Source organism: Erinaceus europaeus, chromosome 2, assembly GCF_950295315.1.
Source record: "Erinaceus europaeus chromosome 2, mEriEur2.1, whole genome shotgun sequence".
NCBI lineage: Eukaryota > Metazoa > Chordata > Mammalia > Eulipotyphla > Erinaceidae > Erinaceus > Erinaceus europaeus.
Window position 1 is genome coordinate 15,229,653 of NC_080163.1, and position 15,442 is coordinate 15,245,094.

At 44.0% G+C, this 15,442-nt stretch overlaps 1 protein-coding gene across 3 annotated transcripts in view; it reads right to left on the minus strand.

Annotated features, from left to right (window-relative positions):
• The window catches only part of PDE5A (phosphodiesterase 5A), a 177,736-nt gene that overhangs the window by 38,521 nt on the left and 123,773 nt on the right, over positions 1-15,442 (minus strand). For all 3 annotated transcript variants that reach the window (XM_007521960.3, XM_060177152.1, XM_016187617.2), the window contains exons 11-12: positions 14,955-15,014; positions 1,080-1,226 (exon numbers count right to left, since the gene is read on the minus strand). In XM_007521960.3, the coding sequence (XP_007522022.2) occupies positions 1,080-1,226; positions 14,955-15,014 (207 nt within the window). The remainder of the gene's footprint in view (positions 1-1,079; positions 1,227-14,954; positions 15,015-15,442) is intronic.

Here is a 15,442-nt window from a genome sequence, read left to right on the forward strand (position 1 = left end):
CTGCTTCACCGTCTGTGAAGCCACTCCCCTCAGGTGGGGAGCCGAGGGCTCGAACCGGGATCCTTACACTGGTCCTTACTCTTTGTGCCACGTGCACTTAACCTGCTGCGCTACCACCCACTCCTGTAAATGATCATTTTAAGGTTACTTTGGTTTCAGAACAATGATGTTTCAACCAAGACACTTAGCTGAGATCTGCTTCTATTTGCTATATGATGTACCCTTTGACTCCTACTCAAAGTTCAACCAAGCTTCTGATGACCTACACCTGTGGTTTGTTGCTTTGTTTGTTTTTGGTTTTTATTGCCTCCATGGTTATTGCTGGGGCTTAGTGCCAGTGCTACAAATCTACCCCTCCCAGAGGCCATTTTTCCCCCCATTTTATTTTTACTTTACAGGACAAGAGAGGAATTGAGAGGGAAGGGGAGATAGAGAAGGCGAGAGAAAGATAGATTACCTGCAGACCTGCTTCACCACTCTTAAGAGTGTTTTCTCTGCAGGTGGGGAACAGGGGGCCTTGTTGCTATGCTTCACATTGATTTGGTCTTGCCCCGCCTCTGGGAGATTGTGGTTTGGCCCCTGCTAGTTTCATGCCCCATTCTCCCCGCCCCCTGCCCCTATGGACTTCCAGGGTTCTTGCCTTTGCCTCCAGGGGAGAAGGATGCAGGACAGATCAGGTGATTGGTTTGGGTTAGTTTTTGAATCATTGTTCGTTAATAAAGAAATACAGCTTCTCTGCCCAACCGTGTGTTCTCGAGTCTCTGCCCAGCCGTGTGTTCTCGAGTCTCTGTCTACCACTGCAAAGCTAGCCTGGCCTACTAGAGCCCCGAACATTAACGACAGGGCTTGAACCCAGATCCTTGTGCTTGGTGATATGCATGCACGGCCACCCAGCTCCCTAGTATATCTGTGTTTTATTGACTTGGTTTCCAATACATTTGAAACAAACTCGGATATGCACTGGCAACAGCCCATTAGTCAGTGGACACTCCATTGCATAGACGTCCTAAGCTGACACACACACACTCTCTCTGACACACACACTTGTTCTCTTATGAAGGAGCCTGTGGCACACCTACCTCATGCTTCATCTGGAAGCTCTGCACAAGGTTGAGGTCGGTGAACATGCGAATTGTGCACAGGGCCGTCTCCACGTCAGACAGCTCAAAGTCGCTGAAGCTGAAGTCGGTGATTTTAAGGGTCTGGGCAGATGGTACCACAGCCGCCTTAAGTTGGTGGGGGGTGGGGTGGAGGGTGGGAGAGAGAGTGAAATAAAGCTGTTAGTTAAAGCGACAGCAACGCACAGCATCTTCTTACTTTGATATGGAGAGATAGCATATTCTCCTGGGAACCACATCTTCTCTTTTTTCAAGTGGACTGTACAGTGTACCTCCCACCCAAAGGAGGGTTAGGTGCCCTTCAGAGGTGACCCCATATGGGGGATGCCAAGTTCAGTGTAATTACACCAAGTTAATCACACTGTAACTTTTATTCAATCTTGTAGGGAAATTGTGATGATGTGGTTGAGCTTGTCAGCGTTTGACTTGAGGGGACATCCATCCTGTCAGTTTTTTCTCTCTACTGAGAGGTTAAGCAAGGAGGAACACACTCCCCCAAGGTTTACCTCTTCTTATCAGACTTCCTGCCTCACAAAGCACCCTGCATTCCTGATACTATGGCCTGCTCCCTTATTATCTGCATAATCACTGTTTTGACTGAAAGATCCCCACCCATTCCATTCCTTTGACCTATATTCTTTCTGCCCTCAAGACCCTCCCTGCCTGCAGGGTATTATTAATCCTACCAGTTAAAACCCTCACAACAATTTCTAAGGAAGTTCCTACCTTTCCCAGTCCCTTTTGCCTTTCTCTGCCCCTTTCCTAACCATGTATGGTATTGTCAATCCATTTCCATTTCCGACTTGCCACTTTCAGGTCTTTTAAAAGCCTTGGCTCTCTGGTCAATAAAGAATTGAATTGCCTTGCTACCACCAGCTCTATTCCTGGGTCATCTCTCTCATGTAGCTGAGAGTAGCAGCCCAGGTTGGTTCCGGTCGTGTTCTCTCCAACCCAGAAAGTCTGTGCCCGAGAAGAGGCACCCCCACGCTAGCCCAGCACAATCTCTCTTCTGGGATCTGTAGTTAGCACTGTACACTACATTATCTTTACACTGTGATTACTGATGGATGCAGTTTTGAATGACTATTCAATGACAGGGAGGGAGAAACCTCATTCCTTTCATTTAACTCAACTCAGTAAGTACTAGACTTAAGGCTCTGAGACCTCCCAGGAGGGTGACTCCATTATCGGAGCTGGAAGACCACCCAATGTGATGAGAAGATTCTAATCACCTAGATTTGGTTATAGAATGTTTTTTGTTTTTTTTCCTCCAGGGTTATCACTGGGGCTCAGTGCCTGCACTATGAATCCACTTCTCCTGTGACCTTTTTTTTTTTTTTTTTTGAATTTTTGATAGGACAGAGAGAAATTGAGAGGGGAGGGGAAGATAGAGAAGGAGAGACAAAGAAAGACACCTACAGACCTGCTTCACCACTTTTGAAGTGTTCCCTCCTGCAGGTGGGGAACTGGGGCATTAAACTGGGATCCTTGCACTTGCTTCATACTATGTGTGCTTAACCCAGTGTGCTATCCCCGCCCCATAGTCTAAAAAAAAAAAAAATCACAAAAAGAATCACAAAATGTGTTAGACTGTTTTAAAAGTGAGTGAATTTCACACCAAGAAAAAAGTTTTTGTTACTCTTTAAGAATGATCCTATTCTTCCCACCTAAAGAAACTAATGTGACTGTCTAAGTAATCTGAATAATTACCTAGACAGAGAAAAGAGAGAGAGAGGTAGGGAGAGAGAGTATTTGTGTGACTATATACACACTCGGCCTTTATATATTTTAGGCTTTAGGCTTGACTCAGGGAAAAATAATTTCTTTTTTTATATTTATTTATTTCCCTTTTTGTTGCCCTTGTTTTTTATTATTGCTGTAGTTATTGTTGTTGTTATTAATGCCATTGTTGTTGGATAGGACAGAGAGAAATGGAGAGAGGAGGGGAAGACAGAGAGGGGGAGAGAAAGACAGACACCTGCAGACCTGCTTCACCGCCTGTGAAGCGACCCCCCTGCAGGTGGGAAGCCAGGGGCTCGAACCAGGATCCTTAGTCGTCGGTCCTTGCACTTAGTGCCACCTGCGCTTAACCCACTGCACTACCAACTGACTCCGGAAAAATAATTTCTACAGCCCCTTGGAATATGCCTAAAACAGACTTCCCAGCTTCTTCCAACATAAAGACCTTAAATCTCATCTGCTATATTTTTCTACTTTTAGGTTCCTGATTATTAAACAATTTGTTCTGCTTTATGTCTTAATGCTTTTCAGCCACCTAATTGGCAGATGCTACCATGACGCTATCCTTACTTCCCTGGGCAGATGACCTCACCAATGTGTCCTAGAACCCTACTTTCCCAGGTCCCTGCCCCACTAGGGAAAGATAGAAATAGGCTGGGAGTATAGATCAACCTGCCAATGTCCATGTTCAGCAAAGAAGCAATTACAGAAGCCAGACCTCCCACCTTTTGTACCCCATAATGATCCTGGGTCCATGCTCAAAGAGGGATAAAGACTAGGGACCCTTCCAGTGGAGGGTAGGGGATATGGAAGTCTGGTGGTGGGAAATGTATAGAATTGTACCACTTTTATCACACAATCTTATCATTTTTAACTCACTCTCAAACCTCATCATTGCTATATATATATATATATATATATATATATATATATATATATATGCTCTGTACATACAATTTAGCACTCGTTTCTCTATTTAACTTCTGCTCAATAACTAATTATGTAACTATTAGAAATGAATTTGGGAAGATGACTGTATAATAATCATTAAGTTGTAATCCAGTATCTTATTCCAGTTGTGTCACATGTTTTATTTGTATGCAGTGCACACACATCACTATGCTCAAGGACACGGGTTCAAGCCCCTGTCCCCCACCTGCTGGGGGAGGGAGCGTTATAAGAGATAAAGCAGCTATCTCTCTTCCTCTCTTCCCCCTTTTTTTTTTTTTTGACTCCAGTGTTATCGCTGGGGCTAGGCACCTGCACTTTGAATCCACTGCTCCTGGAGGCCATTTTTTCCTATTTTTGTTGCCCTTGTTCTTATTGATGCTACTCTTATTGCTGTTCCTCCTGCTGGATAGATCAGAGAGAAATCAAGAGAGGAGGGGGGAAGACAGAGAGGAGAGAAAGATAGATGCCTGCAGGCCTGTTTCGATGTTTGTGAAGTGACCCCCCCACGCAGGTGGGGGAGTTGGTGGTTCAACCTGGGATCCTTACACTACTCCCTGTGCCTTGTGCCATGTGTCCTTAATTCTCTGTGCTACTGCCTGCCTCCCCCATCTCTTTCTCCATTTTCAAATTCTCTCTGTTCTTACAAAGAAGGAAAAAAATGGCTGCAGGGAGCAGAAGAATGATTGTGCTATCAACAAACCCCAGCAATAACCCTGGTAACAGTAAAATACATACATAAATAAGAAAAAAAGAATCAGGCCACATTGAACCCTGATTTCCATGAAGTAACCAGTCAAGGCCAAGGCACCCTCAGATGGAGCAGAAGAGCTGTCAGGCTTCCTTCTTTCACTTCCTGCTTGGCCACTGGGGCACTTCCACTACCAGCCAGACTGGGCTGAGGCCCATCTGAGGAAACGTGGTTTTGACTTAGGGCCAAGGAAAGACAACAGAGGAAATCAGAAGCAGGTTTTTCCCCTTTGCTGTTTTAACCCAACCCCCTAAGGCTTCCTAAGAGTATCTGGACTATCTCTTATGTATTACTCTTCCTCCTCCCTCCCCACCCCCCTTTTTTTTTTAATTCACACAATTATAAAATCCTAAGGGAGCGATCTAGAGATTTCCCCGGTGGATCCAAGGACACTAGCTCATCTTCCTTTTTTTTTTTTTTTTTCTTTTTTTTTGTACATAAACCAGATGGGCTGAAACTTGAAATGACTGTCACTCTCTTCACATTACAAATTAGGAAGACATTTCCCAAGACCCAAATCCATTCTGTCAAGTCAGCTCCACAGGAGAATACATGGGCTGGTGTGGGAGACAGAGGAAGATTTCAACTTGGCTCTACCAGACCCCAGCAGAGACCCCAGCAGAGAGCAGAGACGAGCAGCCAGCTGGCTTGAGTGGAGCTCCAGACTGAATTATGCCACTGGCTCTCCAGCTCGCAGACTACTGGACAACTTTTTTTTTTTTTTGGTTCCCATAATTGTGCCAGTCAATGCCTCAGAACAAATCTCCTGTGAGATATATACCTTACCCGTCCTACCAGTGTCGATTCTCGAGAGAGTCCTGAAAAGACTATTTTTTACTCAACCAACCCCCTCCTCTCGACTAATTTCCTAAAGTCAAGAGTCTTCCCTAAGCTTTATCACTGTGTGTGTGTGTGTGTGTGTGTGTGTGTGTGTGTGTGTGTGTGTGTAGGTGTCTGTCTGTCACTGTCCTTTTCCAGCTAGAATAAGAACTTCCTCCAATGTGGTAGAAGCTATGGGCTTAAACCCCAGTCACACACATAACAAATCAGGCACATTTACCAATAACAGTCCTTTTTGTTTTACTGTTTCTTTTTCTCAAGACTTTTCACACAACAAAAGGGACCCATTCATTGTTTCCCCTTTTGCCCAAGTGCTGAAGGTGCCTTTTATAAAGCTTGTGCAGAAGAGAGAGAGAGAGAGAGAGAGAGAGAGAGAGAGAGAGAGAGGGAGAGATGAGACATTTTAAGAAAGAACACAACTATAAAGTGCATGTTCTGCTTGAGGTCCATACAAATATGTGTTCGTGGAAAATAATACACTCGGGTACAGTAAGCATGACGGTCGTTTTAAAATGACTGAGTTTCTTTTGGGGGGAGGTGGATGCTTCATAAAAAAGGTTGATACTGAGCCTGTGGCAAAATCTTAGGCAACCTCAGAAAAAAATAAGGATGTGGCACAGAGCTACATAATTTGCCTGACCACAAAAACTTTGTATAAGAAAAGGTCACACTGCTATCAAAGTATTTAAGTGCCTGCCTCAGAAGTATGGAATCTCAATCGTCAGAAATTACAGGAACAGCTCCTCACAGACAACTGTTAAGGACATCCGTATTCAGAATGATCTCTTCAAGTAAGTCAGGAAAGGAAGACAGTCACTGGACTAGTTTTTCTGGAAAATGCTAGACTCTTCCAATCCGCTTTAGTGTTACATAAAAGCCAATTTGTTGATATTTACACCACCTTTATTTCACACCAGCAAGGAGTCTCCTCACTGCTGTGTGTGTGTGTGTGTGTGTGTGTGTGTGTGTGTGTGTGTGTGTGTGTGTGTGTGTGTATGTGTGTAAATACAAAGCTTTATTTATGTCCTGGGTAGAGACAGCCAGAAATCAAGAAGGAAGTGGGTCCATAGAGAGGGAGAAAGAAGAGACACCTGCAGTTCTGCTTTCACCACTGGCAAAGCTTTCCCCCTGCAGGTGGAGACCAAGAGCTCAAACCCGGGTCCTCGGGCATTGTAATGTGTGTGCTCAACCAGATGTAATACCACCTGGCCCTCACTGGTCTAGTTTTTAAAAGGAAACTATTTTCAGGGATAAAATTAGCATCAGACATTTGATGAGCTTCTGCGAGAAGGATAGGAGAGCTCCTGAGTCAGATAGTCTGAGCTTGTATCCATCCCCAGTCTCCCTACACCCTCACTCATGGGAACACTCTTAGGGGAAGCAGTTGGGTTCCAGGTCTTTGAATGACATCACCCTGACAGTCATCACCATCACAGAAAACAAATGTGTCTTTTCCAATTTCAAAAGGCACAGGAAGCCGTTTTCTTTTCTTTTCTTTTTTTTTTTTTAAGCAAGGAAGGCAGAAAAGGAAGTTGGTCAATCAAACAGTTACCTGTAACAACAGGTTGGCATGTATTTTTTCTACGTTCTGACATCTTAACTCATAATATATAAATGACTATAATCAGGTCCGGGGGTTCTTTGTTTTTTGATTTTTAGCTCAGAGGAAAAAAAGCAATGATAATCACTGAACAGTTTTTCATATAAAGAAGATATTTTTTTTTAATTTTTTTAAATATTTTTTTTTTATTCCCTTTTGTTGCCCTTGTTTTATTGTTGTAGTTATTGTTGTTGTCGTTGTTGGATAGGACAGAGAGAAATGGAGAGAGGGAGGGAAGACAGAGAGGAGGAGAGAAAGATAGACACCTGCAGACCTGCTTCACCACCTGTGAAGCGACTCCCCTGCAGGTGGGGAGCCAGGGTTCAAACCGGGATCCTTATGCCGGTCCTTGTGCTTTGCGCCACCTCCGCTTAACCCGCTGCGCTACAGCCCGACTCCCATAAAGAAGATATTTAATAATGTTAAAATTTTGAAAAAAAAAATACAACTTGTGACTCCAAAGCACTGAAAGGAATATAATAAAATGCTGACTTACCTTCTCACCTGTTTCCTATTACAGCTCTCTCACTCACTCCAAAGCTAACCTTAGCAAAGCATGGACTTCAAAAGCTGATTAAGGGCAAGAGACTGGCATACTTTAACCATGACTCTTTAGTCACTATCTGGCCACCCCATCAGCTGGGGTCCTATTCCCAAACAGACATGATGGGCCTAGACCTCAAATAACTCCCTCTCTCCAGTGTTACTGGTCATCTCTATCAGGAACAACAAAATAGACCCCTTTGTGGGCCCACCATAGGACCTGGCCCTCAACTTGGATCAACAAAGGTAGAGAATGTTCCATTCTCCAAAGGGAGGCTGGACAACATACTCTATGCTACACCTGAGGAAGATGGGTCCTGATACTGGCACAGCTTGGAATGTTCCTACTCATGACCACAGAATGTGAGCTCAGATCTATAGGGATGCAGAGGTCAGATAGGCTTCTAAGCTGAATATCGGCCCCAGACCAAATTAAATAAATGGGGTTTACAGTCAACAATATTTATACCCCTTTCCCATATGAGGGAGCTACTCTCTTCCCTAATCCAGCTTTTTGGTCCTTTTCCAGCCATGACATCATCACCCCAGACAATAACTTGGATCCACTTGCATATCAGATTTCAGGCTCAGGAGAAAACAAACAACAGAAAAAACACACACACACACAAAAAAAAAACACTAGTATAGCCATAGGCCCTTTGGAATATAACTAAAATATGCCTACTAGCTATTGACAAAATGGAGGACCCCTCAACTCTTCATCTGTACTATTCCAGCCTTTAGGTTCATGATTGTTCAACAATTTCTTTGGCTTTGTAAGGTAACTCTCTTTTCAGCCACCAGGTTCCAGATGCCAGCATGATACTGACCAAACTTCCCTGTACAGACAACTCCACTAATGTGTCCTGGAGCTCCACTTCCCCAGAGCCCTGCCCCACTAGGGAAAGAGAGAGAGAGAAAGGCTGGGAGTATGGATCGACCTGTCAGCCTGTTAATGCCCATGTTCAGCAGGGAAGCAATTACAGAAGCCAGACCTTCCACCTTTTGCACCACATAATGACCCTAGGTCCATACTCCCAAAGGGTTAAACAACAGGAAAGCTATCAAGGGAGGGGATGGGATATGGAGTTCTGGTGGTGGGAATTGTGTGGAGTTGTGCCCTTTTTGTCCTATGGTTTTGTCAATGCTTCCCTTTTATAAATAAAAAATAATAATTTTTAAAAATTTATTTATTTTACCTTTTGTTGCCCTTGTTGTTTAACATTGTTGTTTAACATTGTTGTGGTTATTGATGTCATTGTTGTTGGATAGGACAGAGAGAAATGGGGGGGGAGACAGAAAGGGGGAGAGAAAGACACCTGCAGACCCGCTTCACCACTTGTGAAGCGACTCCCCTGCAGGTGGGGAGCCGGGGGCTCAAACAGGATCCTTAAGCCAGTCCTTGCGCTTTGTGCCACATGCACTTAACCCGCTGTGCCACACTACCCAACTCCCACCAATTTTTTTTTTAAATGCTAGATTTAGGGTACTATTTCTGCAACATCTAATTTTAAGTCAAGAGAAAAAAAATCAGATTGAAAATGGTTTAAGAAAAAAATTAAAGGATTCTGAATTTTCCTGTCAGCAAAACTGCTTTGTTAGAGCAAGAGAACCTTTTTTTTTTCGGGGGGGGGGGCACAGTTATAAATATTTAGTGTAAGCACATTATTTACATCACTTAAGAACACATTTTTAAAATCAATGTTGGGAAAACATTTAACAGCTTTTCAACATATTTTAAATTCTAAATGGAGATAAACTAGGAGCCATGGGACAAAGACAGCAAAGCTGGTAAGTGCTGAATTATGCAGACACCTGTGTGGCCAGGGCTGTGAAGGCATCTGTACTTGGTTGTTAGGAAATGGAAATTCACTGCTGAATTTCAACCAATTCAAGTGAATTGCTTGACCTGCAAAGTACAGAACCCTACATTTCTTGGTACAGCTGCCCCAAACCTCTTTCTAACAGAACAACAGATGGTTTTGAACAATGCTTGCTGCATGATTGTAATTTTATGTTATCCCAAAGCATTTTTTTTTCTCCTGCTAAAATTATAAACATAATTGAGAAAATGATTTTCAGACTTTCTGGAAAGACTATGGTGTTGTTCTAAGTGAGAAGCCAAGTTCAATATTCTAGTGATTGTGTGTGTGTGTGTGTGTGTGTGTGTGTGTGTACTACCTTTAGAAATCACTATCTGCGAGTTGTTATTTATCGAAAACACAACAGAGTCTACCTATGGAGTCATTTTAGTGTTAGCTTAATGCCTGTAAGCACTTCAAATGGGTTTTTCCATATGATAATGTCCCACTCACATTATGAATTTATTTCATAGTTATCCCCTTACTTTTTTTTTTTTCTCTCTCTCCAGGTTTATTGTTGGGGCTTGGTGCCTGTACTATAAATCCACTACTCCTGGAGACCATTTTTTTCCCCCTTTTGTTGCCCTTGTTATTGATCGTTTTTGTTGTTATTGCTGTCGTTGTTGCAGAGGACAGAGAGAAATCTACAGAGTAGGGGAAAACAGAGAGGGGGAGAAAAAGATATAGACACCTGCAGACCTGCTTCACCACTTATGAAGTGACACCCCGACCTGTGGGGAGCCAAGGGTCAAATCGGGATCGTTAAGTCAGTTTTTGTGCTTTGTGCCATGTGCGCTTAACCCGCTGCTCTACCGCCCGGCCCCCAACTATCCCCCTTGTAAGGAATGAACAAATAGTTGGTGTGATGATACTGAAGAGGCCTTTATCAAAGTCAAAACTAGGGGGCCATGTATTGGCACACTTGGCTAAGTGCTCAAATAATAGTGCGCAAGGGCCTGGGTTCAAGCCCCTGGTCCCTACCTGCAAGAGGAAAGCTTCACAAGTAGTGAAGCAGGGCTGCAGATGTTTCTCTTTCTCTCCCTCTCTATTTCCTACCCCTCTCAATTTCTATCAAACAATAAATAAGTCTTTAAAAAAAAAAAAGGCAAAACTCTCAATTTCTTCAAATTCCATCATAAACACACACAATAAATATTGACAATTCTGCATAAGGTTAGTCCCCTGGGAAGCTTATTAACCTTTCAGGTGAAATTAACTAAAGTGATCTGGTGAAACAGCAAAATACTTTCATGCCTGAGGCTCTGAGGTCCCAGGTTCAATCCCCTGAGCAGTGCTCTGGTCGCTCTGGTCTCTCTCTTCTCCCTCTTTCTCTCTGTATTTCTCTTTCATTGATATATATCAAAGTTTCTTTAAAAAAATAGGGAATTTTAATGCACAGACCGTAGGCTGAGTCGTTGATATGTTGACTCTCTTAAAAGCTTAGACCAGGGAGAACAGAAGCAACCAGTGGCACAGCTATATACAAATAATACCAAAGGACATAAATTATGGTGATGTGTAAGATGCTAGTATGATGCCAACCAGACTTCCCTGGACAGACAACCCCACCAATGTGTCCTGGAGCATCACTTCCCCAGAGACCCACCACACTAGGAAAAGAGAGAGGCAGGCTGGGAGTATGGATCAACCTGTCAATGCCCATGTTCAGCGGGGAAACAATTACAGAAGCCAGACCTTCCACCTTCTGCATCCTACAATGACCTTGGGTCCATACTCCCACAGGGTTAAAGAACAGGAAAGCTATCAAGGGAGGGAATGGAATACTGAGTTCTAGTGGTGGGAATTTTTAAAAAATATTTATTTATTCATTTCCCTTTGTTTTGCCCTTGTTTTATTGTTGTAGTTATCATAGTTGTTGTTACTGATGTTTCATTGTTGGATAGCACAGAGAGAAATGGAGAGAGGAGGGGGAGACAGAGAGGGGGAGAGAAAGATAGACACCTGCAGACCTGCTTCACCGCTTGTGAAGCGACTCCCCTGCAGGTGGGGAGCCGAGGGCTTGAACTGGGATCCTTTCACCCATCCGTGTGCTTTGTGCCACCTGTGCTTAACTGCTGCACTACTGCCCTACTCCCCAGTGGTGGGAATTGTGTGGAGTTGTAACCCTCTTCCTATGGTTTTGTCAGTGTTACCTTTTCATAAATAATAATATAAAAAAAAATAGGGAATTATCTCAAGTTTCAAGACTGCTCTTAGTAAATAACTTCCTCCTCAGTGATTTGAGGGGAATACCACAATTTCTCATTCGCTTTTCTTCTTCCAGCTCATGATCTCTCCAGTGGCTGGGGAATGGAGCAGAGCTCTGAATCTGGTTCTGGATTTAGTACTGAGCCTATCTGCAACCAGACAGACTCCATCTTGTTTCTTGACTACCATGCTGAGAATTCTGGACAAGTTGCTGAGTGCAGCCTAACTCAGCAAGAATTGGCTGAAGAAACAAGAAATCACTTTTCCAAAAGATTTTACCACAGGGTCGGGTGGTGGCACACCAGGTGAAGCACACACAGTATGAGGTACAAGGACCAGTTTAAGTATACTGGTTCAAGTTCCCAGCTCCCCACTTGTGTGTGTGTGTGTGTGGGGAGGAATCTCTTCACAAGTGGTGAAGCAAGTCTGGCTTTCTCTTCCTCTCTCTGTTTACTTTCTCTCTCAATTTTTCTTATTCCTATCAAAGAAAGAAGAAGGAGGAGGAAGAGGAGGAGGAGAAGAGAAGAAGAAGAAGAAGAAGAAGAAGAAGGAGAAGGAGAAGAAGAAGAAGAAGAAGGAGAAGGAGAAGGAGAAGGAGAAGGAGAAGGAGAAGGAGAAGAAGCAGAAGAAGAAGAAGAAGAAAGGAGGCAAAGGAGAAGGAGAAGAAGAAGGAGGAGAAGGAGAAGAAGGAGAAGGAGGAGGAGGAGAAGGAGGAGAATGAGAAGGAGAAGGAGAAGGAGAAGGAGAAGGAGGAGAAGGAGAAGGAGAAGGAGAAGGAGGAGAAGGAGAAGGAGAAGGAGAAGGAGAAGGAGGAGAAGGAGAAGGAGAAGGAGAAGGAGAAGGAGAAGGAGAAGGAGAAGGAGAAGGAGGAGAAGGAGAAGGAGAAGGAGAAGGAGAAGGAGAAGGAGAAGGAGAAGGAGGAGAAGGAGAAGGAGAAGGAGAAGGAGAAGGAGAAGGAGAAGGAGAAGGAGAAGGAGAAGGAGAAGGAGAAGGAGAAGGAGAAGGAGGAGAAGGAGAAGGAGAAGGAGAAGGAGAAGGAGAAGGAGAAGGAGAAGGAGAAGGAGAAGGAGAAGGAGAAGGAGAAGGAGAAGGAGAAGGAGGAGAAGAGCCTCCAGAAGTGGTGGATTTGTAGTGCTGGCACTGAGCCCCAGTGACTGGAGGCAAAAAAAAAAAAAAAAAAAAGATTTTACTCTGCAGTCTTATGTCTAAAGACCCTTGTCAACTAAAATTTAAAAAGAAAAATACATGGGGGCTGAGTGGTAGCACAGTAGGTTAAGTGCACATGGGGTAAGGCACAAGGACCAGCATAAGGACTCCTGTTTGAGCCCCCAGCTCCCCACTTACAAGGGGGTCACTTCACAGGCCATGAAACAGGTCTGTAGGTGTCTATCTTTCTCTCCCCATCTTCCCCTCCTCTCTCCATTTCTCTCTGTCCTATCCAATAACGACAGCAATAAGTCTAGTTTCCTGTCACTGCCTGACAACTGACCCATTAGCTGTCATGCCCACACCTTTTCTGATTAGCCACCATGCTGTCAAAACACTGAACTCTTTTATTGAATCCCTCTCCTCCCAGCTCATGACAATGCAAATAGGTCCCAGAGGTTAACTGCCACCCTGACTTCCTGCTGATGTGACCCTGAGCAAGTCCCTCAGAGCCTCTGGCTTCATGTGGCTTTCCTGCCAGACACAGCTATGCAGCTTACGTGAGGGAATGTAGGGGAGGGCAGAGAGGGCCTAGCATTTGGCCAGATGTGATGATGATGGCAAAGAGAAGGAATCTCAGTGACTGGTTCACGTGTCCTACTCAGCGCTCAGTGGACCCCTTGTCACATGCCTTGGCGGTGGCCTTATCTCTGTCATCCTGGGCAAATGTGAAGATCACAGTGTCTCAAAACTTACTAATTTCAACTAATCTCCAGCCTGCCCAGAACACACTGTGTTCTACTTATCCATCAATATATATTTCTTCTCTCTCTCTCTCTGTCTGGAAGTTGTGAGGATGTGGTTGAGCTTGCCAGGGCTTGACTTGAGGGGACATCCATCCTCTCGTCTTATCAGACTTATTACCTACATAATCATTGTTTTGCCTGAAAGATCCCCACCCATTCCATGCCTTTGATCTATCTTCTTTCTGCCCTCAAGACCCTCCCTGCCTGCAGGGTAGTATTAATCCTACCAGTTAAAACCCTCGCAACAGTTGCTAAGGAAGTTCCTTCCTTTCCAGTCCCATTTTGCCTTTCTCCGCCCCTTTCCTAGCCATTTCCGTTTCTGACTTGCCACTTCCGGGTCTGTCTTTTAAAAGCCTTGGCTCTCTGATCAATAAAGAGATTGCATTGTTTCGCCGCCACGTGTTTGGTTCCTGAGTCATCTCCCTCGGGTAGCTGAGTGAGTAGCAGCCCAGGCTGGCTCGGTCGTGTTCTCTCCTACCCAGAGAGCATGTGCCTGGGAAAAGGCACCCCCGCACTAGCCCAGCATCTCTCTTTAATTCAATATAGTAAATAAGATTGCAATGAGAATTTGGGAACTGACCTTAGAGGCCTCTGTTTCAAATAATTCTGTATAAGCCATATGGTCAGAAATAAAAGCCATTCTCAGTTTGCCACAATGTAGAGTTGGCTATCAGTACCAAAGGGAAAAACTTGGTTGTTACTACCCAAACCACACAATCACCTTGTCATCTGTTCCCACTTCCCAAGGAAGGAGAAACAAAATTTAATGTTGACATGGGAGCATTGCAAAGACGATAACAACTGCAAAAAAAAAAAAAGGGGTGGGGAGGAGAATCCTACAATGGACTACTGAGTAGTCAAAGTCTTGCTACTGTTTGCTTTGTATTATCAGTGGCAGTGTACAGCCCATCAAGGAAGTAGAATTGATTAATTTTTTAAAAATGTATTTATTTTCTCGTTTCCCTTGTTTTTTTATTGTTGTAGTTATTATTTTTGTTGTTATTGATGTCATTGTTGTTGTATAGGACAGAGAGAAATGGAGAGAGGAGGGGAAGACAGAAAGGGGGAGAAAAGATAGACACCTGCAGACCTGCTTCACAGCCTGTGAAGTGACCCCCACTGCAGGTAGGGAGTCAGGGGCTTGAACCGGGATCCTTAAGCCAGTCCTTGTGCTTTTCACTACCTGCGCTTAGCCTGCTGCACTACCACCCAACTCCCGATTAAATATTTTTATGAGTGGCCAGCTAAATATTTACCACATTTGATTTCATGTCTGGGTGTGTGTGGGGGAGAGGAGTCATTACAAGTAGAAGCACATACCCTGGGAAGGGCATATTCATGTGTTAATTAGCTGTCTGGCATTTGTCATTTCTACACAGATGTGGGGATTACCGCTAAAGACTGGAGTTCTTTGGTTTCTTCCTCTGCAGCTGACGCGTGATAGGAGAGAACCTGTGGGCCAGAATAAGGAATCCAGGTTAGCGAGGGACAGCAAGCGACACAACTCATTATAAACTTGGGTTTCTGCTGAAACTTTCTGGAGAGGTAACCAGATTTCTCATATTATCAACTAGTTATCTGCTACTTTCTTCAACAAAGTCTCAGATTGTCATTCAATTGCTTACTTCAGAAAAAAAATTAAAATGAATGCTATATTAAAGACAAAAAATGGGTGCTGTGTGGTGGCGCACCAGGTTAAGTGCAAAGACCGTACAAAGATCCCGGTTTGAACCCCCAGTTCCTCACCTGCAGGGGAGTTACTTCACAGGTGGTGAAGCAAGTCTGCAGGTGTCTATCTTTCTCTCCCTCTCTCTGTCTTCCCCTCCCCTCTCAATTTCCCTCTGTCCTATCAAAAAAAAAAAAAAAAAAAGGAAAAATGG